Here is a 9,291-nt window from a genome sequence, read left to right as displayed (position 1 = left end):
CTCCCTCTCTCCCTCTCTCTCTCCTTCTCTCTCCCTCTCTATCTCCCTCTCTTCTCTCCCTCTCTCTCTCCCTCCCTCACTCCCTCTCTCCCTCTCTCTCTCCCTCTCTCTGCTTCTGGCCCTGCACTGGGCCCTTCACCAGGAGGTGCTGCCCCACTTGGGCCCAGAGCGGTTGCGCTGCCGAAGGTGGCTGCACCTGGGGACCATGAGCTCACATACCCTGCCTCCCCTCTAATGGCTCTTGCCGGGCATTTCGGTCACAGCAGCAGAGCTGGGTGACAAGGGCTGAGACTGCGCATGGGGAAGGGCAGTCTCTGCAGTAAATGGTGCTGGGGACATTGCGTCCACCTGCAGGGGGTGAAGTCGGACCTTCTCACAACACATGCAAATGTCAACCCCAAGTGGACGGAAGATTCACGGGAGACCCAGGACGGCGCAGACTCCACGCGGTGCAGGCAACGGTCAGGGGGGGCCTCACACAGCCGTGGACACCAGAGAGGCAGAGGGGGACGTGAGGCCGGGAGCCTCTGCAGAGCAGGGCAGGCAGCGGGCAGTGAGAGGCCAAAGGATGGGGGTCCTCACCCTCACCGTCCGACAGCGGCTGGGTCCCAGACACACAGGACCTCGCTCAAGAGCAAGAAAACAGGCCAGTGAGAGGGGCCACACCTGGATGGACAGTTTTCAACAGGACACTCGAGTGGCCAAAGGCACATGGAAAAACACTCGCCATCCCTAGCCATCAGGGACGTGCAAATCCAGGCCATGGTGACGTCCCCCTTACCTGCATCACGCACCCCAGAGGGGAAGGGGGTGTGGGGAGGCATGGAGGACAGCTGTCCCACTGCCCAGGAGCATCCGTCCCTACCCTAGGGTCAGGACCCCTCATTCGCCCTGAGCAGGGAGCTGGCCTTGGGTTCCTCATGCGCCTGTCCAGGCTGCACTGACCCGGCCCTCAGAATGTCCTCCAGAGGTGGGCCTGAGGGACACCAGCCTCGGTGCCTGGGGCCTGGTGGGAGGACCTCCCAGGCCATTTGCACCACCTGCGCAGGGAGAGCCCTGAGGAGCTGTGAGGTCCAGCAGGCGACCAAATGGCAGAGAGCAGGGTAGAGCCACAGGCCACCACCTTGTGTGAGTGGGCGGGGGTGTCCCAGGCCCCTGAGGGGCTTCAGGAAGAGTCACCCACCGGGACTTGGTGCTCAGGGGGGGACAAAGCCCTTTCTTCCCCAAAGCCGGGAGCTGGGACGCTGGGGGTCACAGGCTGTGCTCCGTCATGGCTCCAAGGGCTCTGGGAGGACCTTCCTGAGCCCAGAGCCACGGGGACCCAGAAATGTGGAATGGTGTCCATGCAGGCAGACCCTGGGCTGATGGGCGGTCAGGGTACAGCGAGAAGTGAGAGGAGCTGAGGAGCCCTACTGTGCGCCGGGCACCCCGTGTGAACCGTCCCAGATGGACAGGCTGGCTGCTGCCTGGCCGAGACCCTCTCCAGCCCCTGACACCCCACCTCACCCCACAGCCCAGAAACACCTCGCAGGGTCCCCTCGGGTGGGTCCACTCCCCTGCCCAAGCCCCGTGTCCTGTCCGCCTTGTCCTCTTCTCGGCCTCCCCCCTCTGGGGAGCCTTCCCTGACTGCCGAAGCTGGAGGCCGGGGCTCCTGCAGCACCCAACCCCCGTAACACACTCGGTGGCACTGCGTCCTGTGCGTCCCTGCAGAGGCAGGGACGAGTGTGCCACCTGTGTGTCCTGTCAGTGGTGACCCTGGAAGTCAGCTGCGGGTTGTCATTCCCATGTCACGGAGGAGGACGCTGGGGCTCGGGAGGTGGGGCCCTCCCCAGCCACGGCTCCAGGAAGTCAGGCTGGACCCCGCCTGCCCCGGGCCTCGGAGGACCCTCCTGTCCCTCTGCTTTCAGAGGCTCTCGGCCGTCCAGCAGGTGCTGGGCGCACACAACATCAGCTTCCTCCTGCGGGGAGGCCTCCGCATCCTGGTGGGCCTGAGGGACACCAGCTCAGGTGAGAGCCTAGCGGGCCCCCGGGGTGGGCCTCACTCTGGGACCCGGGCAGGGCCCTCCTCGGCCCACACACTCCCACTGGCTGGCGTCCAGCTCTGAGGAGCCCGTCTGTCCCAACCAGCGCAGCCCGGGGCCCTTGCCTTGGTCCACACCCTGCCCAGGGTCTCAGAGGACCTCGGCTCCGGCCCTCGCACTGGTCACCCACGTGTCCCCCTCCTTGGAGCAGGAATCTGTGCAGTAGCTGAGTTTCCCCTCTGCGGACACCACACCCGTTAGGAAGCCCACCCTCACCCCACACCAGCCTGGAGGCAGTGGTGTCCCCCTGAGGAGGGCCCAGCTAACAGTGGGTCCAGGCCCACGGTGTACAGCAGGAGTTGGGCTGGGAAGGGAGTGACCGGGTCCTTCCAAGGCCACAGAGTGTGTGTTCCTTGGTCTCTCGAGACCCGCCGCCCCCTTAGCCACACTGGGAGAATCAGCCAGGCGTAGTGAAATGGCCTCCTCCTAGGTCGGTGCCGGCCAGGGCTGGCCCTCAGCTGTCCCCTTCTGGTGCCTTGCTTACAGATTCTCAGAGCCTGGGCGGCGGCGGCGGCTACTGGGCCGTGGTGGTCCTCTCCGTCACCGTGCTGTTCGCAGTGGGAGCCTTCATCCTCTACAAGTTTAAAAGGCAAGGCTGCCAGGAGCCCTCGCCCACTGGGCCCTGTCCTTGCTGCCCGGAAGACCTGGGGAGACCCCTGGAGCGGTGGCCCCCATAGGGCCATGGCGGGAGGTGGTGTGAGCCTGCCCTGACACCTGCCCAGCGCCCCTCCTGGATCTGTCACCCGTGGGCCCTGGGGAGAGGCCAGCACTCACCCCAAGAGCATCTCCCATGCATGCCCTCCGCCCACAGGGTCACGGGTGCCCTCCACCTCCACCCACCTGAGGGAGGCACGTGCCTGTGCGCGGTCTGCGGGAGGAGGGCCTGACTCCATGCCCAGGGGTCCTCCTCCCGCGTCCCTCCCACCCCGGCCAGGAGCCCGCAGGGCTGCCCCTCTGGCCCTGCACTCCACAGGGAGGGGGCTCCAGAGCGGCCCGGCTCCGGGACACCCGGGAGGCTGAGGCAGGGCTGCAGCGCGTCCCCTCCCTCCCGAGCCCTCTCCTCCTGGAAGGTGCTAGTCACCATGCTGCCCCAGGCGGCTGCCCAGTCCAGACTGACCTGGACCCTGGACCTGGGAACAAGCAAAAGGATCAGGCTGAGTGGGCAGAGGGCAGACTGGCCTGCTGGGCCCCTCTTGCTGATCAGCTGTGGGCCCCGCTGCCCTGGTTGGGGTCACCTGGAGGAGCACCGAGGGACGAGCCCACTCTTTTCCTCCATGCTTGTGGGGAGCCACGCCTGGATCTCTCCTGTGCCCGTTTGTTTACACTCTGGTCTTGTGGGCAGCAGTGTGGCACAGCTGGCTCCAGGCTGGACACTAGCCATGGTGCTGGGGACACGGCCCTGTCACCTCTGGCAGGGAGCATGCGCACAGCTCACCAGCCCTGATACCTGGTTCCAACGGAAAGGGTGGCTGAGGTGTTCTGAGAAGGGGTGACAGGGACCTCCCTGGTGGGGGACCCAGAAGCACTTCTCTGAGGAGGGACTTGTCCCTGGGGACCCTGCAGGATGCGTAGGGCTTGCTGGGCAGAGCTGGGTCAGCGTCCAGCCGGGGTCTGTCTTGATTTCCAAACGCCTGGAGGCCCTGCTTCCTGCTGTCCCCTGGGTGCCCCACAGACACCTGGACTCAGAGCAAACTCCATCCTCACCCCCAAATCCTGTTCTGGGGGAGAGATGTGTCCCTCCCAGAGAAAAGACACCTCCTCCCCAGTGCTCCTTCCCCCAGTTGACCTCCATTCCCTAGTCCCACAGCCCGGGGAAGCAGGGTTTGTCGCGGCCAGGAAGTGGCAGGGTGGCATGTGGGCCCAGGACACTGACAGCAGAAGCTCTGGAGGGTGGGGGTGAGGAGCAGGGCCACCCCTCCTGGCCCTGGCTCCCAGCTGATGGGGTTGGGCACAAGGTGGACCCCCTGGCCCCAGGAGCCAGGGTGATCCCGGGTCCCTGACGAGGTCCCTGACGAGGGAGCTGGCCCGGGGGGGACGCAGGCTTCCGCTCCTCCCGGCCTGCAAACGTTTAGGGTTGCCCCTGGTGGGCTTCCTGTCTGCTGCAGTGGCGGACACTCGTGTCCCCCCAGGGTAGGTCCCGATCTCCACATGGAGAGCACGTCGGCCTCCGGGCCCTGCCACCTCTGGGCCCTGCCTGGCCACGGGGCTGCTCAGCCAGCAGGGGTGGGATTGTGCTGCCCCCGGGGAGGCCTCCAGCTCTGGCCTGCCCCTGTCACCACTGCAGCCCTGTGTCCCTCCTTCCCTGGGAACAGCTGCTGGCTCAGCCAGCCAGGCGGGGACACTCCCGGAGCCCCTGGTGGCTCCCGTTGTGGTAGCAGCCCGGAGTCCTTGATCCCTCCCCCCGGCCACATCAGGGTGCCCACCTGAGGCTGCACGTCCCGCTCAGGGACGTGTCCCAGCCTGCTTTCTAGCTGAGCCAGGGTGACCATGGAGCCTGGTCTGCACCGGCTGGCTGCGAGCACACCATCGAGGAGGCAGTGGTGCATGGTGCCCCTGACATACTGGCAGACCACGGAGGTGCCTCAGAGGCCCCTGGCAAACCTACCTGGCCTCCCAGGGCCTGGGGACCTTGCCCCACAGGGGCCCCTGGAGCACTCTGAAGGGCCACTTGGTGGGTGCTGAGGTCTCTGCTTCTGAGCAGCTGAGGACCCGTTCACTGCAGGTGGCTCCATAGGGGGTAGGGGACTGTGGGTCAGTGCCACAGACCGGGGCCACCACCCTGCCCTGCCATTGCCCTCCGGGGCTCAGGCCAGTGCCTCCCCGTCTGGAGCCTTGGTTTCCTCTCTGTAAAGGGGACTCGGGAACAGGAGGAAGAAAAGGAGGAAGGGGAGGGTCGGGCCCAGGCCCTGCGCCACCATCTTGTGTCACTCGGCTGTGTCTCCCTGAGACCTCTGACCGGCCCTGCAGGACGGGGAGCTGGGTTTCTGGGTGCTGAGCGGAGCCCTCGGGGCTGTCTGCACCCTGCTCCTCGAGGGACCGGGTCCTGGCAGCCGAGGCTGGGCACAGCTGAGCAGCCACCTCTGCCCAGCAGGAAACGCCCGGGCAGGACCGTGTACGCCCAGATGCACAACGAGAAGGAGCAGGAGATGACGAGCCCCGTGAGCCACAGCGAGGACGTGCAGGGCGCCACCCAGGGTGAGCCCCCGCCCCAGGACCCCGCTCCCAGGTGGCGCCTGCCCTGAGGCCCGCCCCTCCTGAGGTGCCTTCCAGGCCTCTTGGCCCAAAGCACACAGGACGTGGGGCCCGGCAGACCCTGCCGGTGGGTCACCCTGGGCCATCATGTCCCTGGCACGGGGACGGTGGGGCCTCCCAGTGCTGCCCCAGGATGACAGGAGAAGCTGCTGGAAGCTGAGGGCACCAGGCCTGGTAGCAGAGGCAGGGAGGACAAGAGGCCGGCCTCCACGGTAAGCCTCAAAACATGGGGTGCCTGGACGCAGGGCACGGGCCTGGACACGGGGCCGTGCCACGGCTCCCGTGGCCTCTACACCGCCAGACCCCTCCCCAAGGCGAGGCCACAGCCCCTCAGGCCCCACTCTGGTGCTGCAGTCAGCAAAGGCAGACCCTGGGGCCTCAGGGGGAGGCAGGGAGCAGTCTGGAGGTCAGGCGAGGCCCCAGAACTCTCCCTACTCAGGGGTGGGGACGCGGGTGCCCCCGCTGGGGGAGCGGCAGGGCTGCACCGTGGGGACCATGGCACCCGTTAGCACAGGCAGGCTCATGCCAGCTCTGCCTCTCCACGAGTGGGCAGCTGAGACCCCAGGGCTTCCGAGTCTTCCTGGAGGGGTGGAGCCTGAGCCGGCAGAGCTGAGGCCGGCGCCCAGCTGAGGCCAGGACCAGGCTGCTCTGGGCAGCTTCAGGAGCCAGGCTGGCTCTTAGTGAGCCCGGGGGACAGAGGCGAACTGCACTCGCCCCGGGTCGCCACTCACAGGGCACAGAGCTGGAGTGGGGGTCTAGGTGGACCCCAAGCTCACCATGCCCCACCCTTCCTGTTCCCACCACACCACCCCTCTGTGCCTCCGCCAAGGCGGCCGGCCACCTGCCACCCCATTGCTTCAAGGCTCCTGCCAGAGTGTCCAGGAAAGTCCACTGCAGCCGTGGTCACGGCTACAGTTCAGGTTTACACCTTGACCAGGGGACGTGCTGTGTGAACGGCAGAGTGCCCTCCGCCCTCAGAAAGATGCCACTCAGAAACCACGGCCTCATTTTTTAACTTAGTGGGAGGCTCGGGAAGGTGATGCTGCTGGCCCCGGGGCACACAACTCACAGGGGCTGCCCTCGGGTCCCCACCAGGCCCAGGCTCTCCCTCTAGCTCCTCGAGGGGTGGGTCTGCCCCACCCATCTGGGATCCCTGTCATCTCCCAAGTCCTTCAGCCAGGGCTGCTCATGAGGACCAGATGCCTGGGTCCCCTCTGGGGCCCACTTGGTGCCAGGTCCCATCAGGACACAGCTGAGCCCTGGGCCAATGCTGGTGTCCTGTTCCTCAGGTGGAAAGCTGAGACCCAGCCTTCCCAGGTCACTGCCTGACTAGAGGTGATGGGACTGTGCCCTCTACAGGCCCCAGGCACCCTCCACAGGCCTGTCCTCTGCCCCAGGCAGAGGTGGTCTTGGGCTCCTGCTGGCCCCATCTGTCCCGAAGACTGGTTCCACACACCCTCACGGCTGGGAGGCCAGCGCTCCGCCAACCTGCCAGCTGGTCCTACTCTGGTGCAGGGTCTCAGCCCCTTGTGACGGGGGTCTCAGGAAGGTGGACCTGAGTCCTGAGCCTGGCTCCTTCCTCTGACAGCTGCCTGCTTTTAAGCCCCTTAAAATAACCAAACGTAATAATCATTTGAACCAGACCCTTGGAGAGCACCAGGCGTCACCAACCATGGTCCTTCCCAGAGGGTGCCAGGGACACCAGAATTTTACAAATAGCAAGACCAGGCCCAGGGGGTGGAGACCCTTGCTGTGGTCTCTCGTGGACAGTCAGGCACATGGGCACAGGCGGGCAGTGCAGGGAGTCTCATGAGTTGGGGCAGGCAGATAGGCTGCCAGGAGTAGCTCTGGGGTCCCTGTGCGCTGGTGTCCTGGCACGGCCCCCAGGACCACCTGACCACCAGCCTCTGAGCCCACTCTCTGCTCTCGCCCTGTCCCCCCACCCCCCGCCTCGCCACTCTGTGCGCTGCAGCTCCCGCTGCCAGGAGGGGGCGGAGCCTCAGCCCCTCCTGCACCCCCTTGCTGCTGATGCCAGGGGTGGCCCCCGTGCAGGTCAGTGGGCGCAGCCTCACCTCACAACCCTTGGGGTGCCCACTGCTTGTGACAGTGCCAGGCACACCCCCTCCTCACTCCCCCAGCAGCGTGGAGAGCCCACCACCTGAGCCTGGCACTCACTGAAGGCACCTGGGATCCCCACTGCATGCTGGCTCACGTGCTGCCCAGGACCCCACTGGCACCCCCGCGGCCTGTTTCTCCCTTTCCCCAGCCAATGGCCTGAGCTCACGGTGGCCTCTCCTTTGTTCCCCAGGCAACCACTCGGGCGTGGTCCTGAGCATCAACTCCCGGGAGATGCACAGCTACCTGGTGAGCTGATGTGGCAGGGTCTGGCCGGGACGCTCTCTTCCGCTGGTCATTCCCTGGAGGGCACAGCCACGAGTGCAGCTGGAACCATGTCCCCTCAGAGACCTGCGGGAGGCCACCTCCTCCACCATCCCCACATGGGACAGACACTGCTCCCTCTGCCCAATCCCAGCCCACCAGGCCCATGGGATGCCAGCACAGCTGACTCCTGACCCTCCTGGGTCAGGCCCACAGAGCCATCAATGTCCCCACCCCTGACTCTGGGGTGTCTCTGGCCCTGGCCCCTGCACATGACCAGGCCGCTCCAACCTGTCGCCCCAGCCAAGGCCTGGCTTCTCCTGGCTGCCGCTGGCCTGTCCAGAGCCAGTCTGGGAGCGAGCCCCCCGGGTTGGCCCTGCTCCGAGACCCAAGACCCACACAGACACTGCACTACAGCTCCTGTCCCTGCAGAAGCCCCCGGAGTCCTGGACCCTGTGGCCAGGGCTCCCAGCACCACCTCCAGGCCTTTCTGCCATCGTCCTCTTTTTAAGCTGCAGATGACGTAACTTCCCTCTAGGTGGCCGTTTGCCCTGGGGCTTTGGTTGAACTTCCTGTTCTCGTGGCCAGTTGGTGGGCATCTGGGTTGCCGTCAGAGCTTCATTCTTGGAACCACTTTTCTAGAACCCAGGGCTCCTCTGGGCCCAGAGGGGCCAGTTTTCCCTAGCGGGCTGGGGTGGGGGACACAGGGACCCCAGCCTACAGCTCCTTGCCGGCGCTGCCCGGCCTCACACAGCTCTGCCCCGCAGCTCAAGGGACTTGGGAGGGGCCGGCCCCCGCAGCCGGAACAGCCTTCTGTGCCCCTTACAACTTGGGGGGCTCCTGCAGAGCCAACCAGGAGGTGTAGGGCAGATCTGAGGGGCCACTGGGAGTGTGCCCCCCCAGGTGAAGGTGGGCGATGGGCCTGAAATGGGTGCTTTCCCAGGGTCAGGACAAGATGGAGCGGGGTGGCCCTGGAGCCAGCCCTCCGCAGCACGCAGCTCGCAGCCGCCTGGAGTTGGGGGCTCTGGCACAAGCCTCCAGAAGACAGCGGGCACTTCACTTTTTGCCTTGAATTGGGAAGTCACTGTCCTCCTCCTCCCCTCCCCTCCCTGCCCAGGCCAGGCTCTCTGGTGGCCACACCAGGGCCTGTAGCAAGGCAGCAGTGTCCTCTGCACCCTGCCGGAGCCTGGGGTGTCCGCCTGTCTTTCCCAGGAGTGGCCTGTAGCCAGGGAGGCCCAGGGAGAGGTCTTCAGCCTCCGGGCACCTGGTCTTTGCTGGGTGGATGCCCCTGGCATCTGGGTGTTCCTGTCACAGATGGGACTCTCAGGGATATGCCTGGGTGTGGAGGGTCCCAGCTGTGCCCAGCCTGCCCCCACCCTGCCTGCCCACTGACCTGGGCTGCCGGAGTCCCTCCGGGAGCTTCTTCCCTGGGGAGGGGCCAAGTGCCAGTAAAGGCCGTGACCTGAGACCTTTGCCGGTGCCCACCCCCAGCCTGCATTCTTCACTCCTATGTGGAGACCTGCGAGCTGCGGCCCCCACCCAGCACATCTGTGCCCACTGGCCAGGCGTGTTGGACACA

General features: G+C 66.0%; 1 protein-coding gene across 1 annotated transcript in view; it reads left to right on the top strand.

Moving 5' to 3' along the window:
- Sorcs2 (sortilin related VPS10 domain containing receptor 2) overlaps nt 1–8,791 on the top strand; it is a 343,989-nt gene extending 335,198 nt beyond the window's left edge. The window contains 4 exon segments of the mRNA XM_048784122.1: nt 1,908–2,007; nt 2,568–2,670; nt 5,173–5,276; nt 7,642–8,791. Coding sequence (XP_048640079.1) covers nt 1,908–2,007; nt 2,568–2,670; nt 5,173–5,276; nt 7,642–7,706 — 372 coding nt within the window. The 3' untranslated portion in view covers nt 7,707–8,791.
- Nucleotides 8,792–9,291: the final 500 nt, after the last annotated feature.

This window comes from Marmota marmota, unplaced genomic scaffold, assembly GCF_001458135.2.
Source record: "Marmota marmota marmota unplaced genomic scaffold, marMar, whole genome shotgun sequence".
In the NCBI taxonomy this organism is placed as follows: domain Eukaryota; kingdom Metazoa; phylum Chordata; class Mammalia; order Rodentia; family Sciuridae; genus Marmota; species Marmota marmota.
This window is presented reverse-complemented; position numbering and strand designations above follow the sequence as displayed.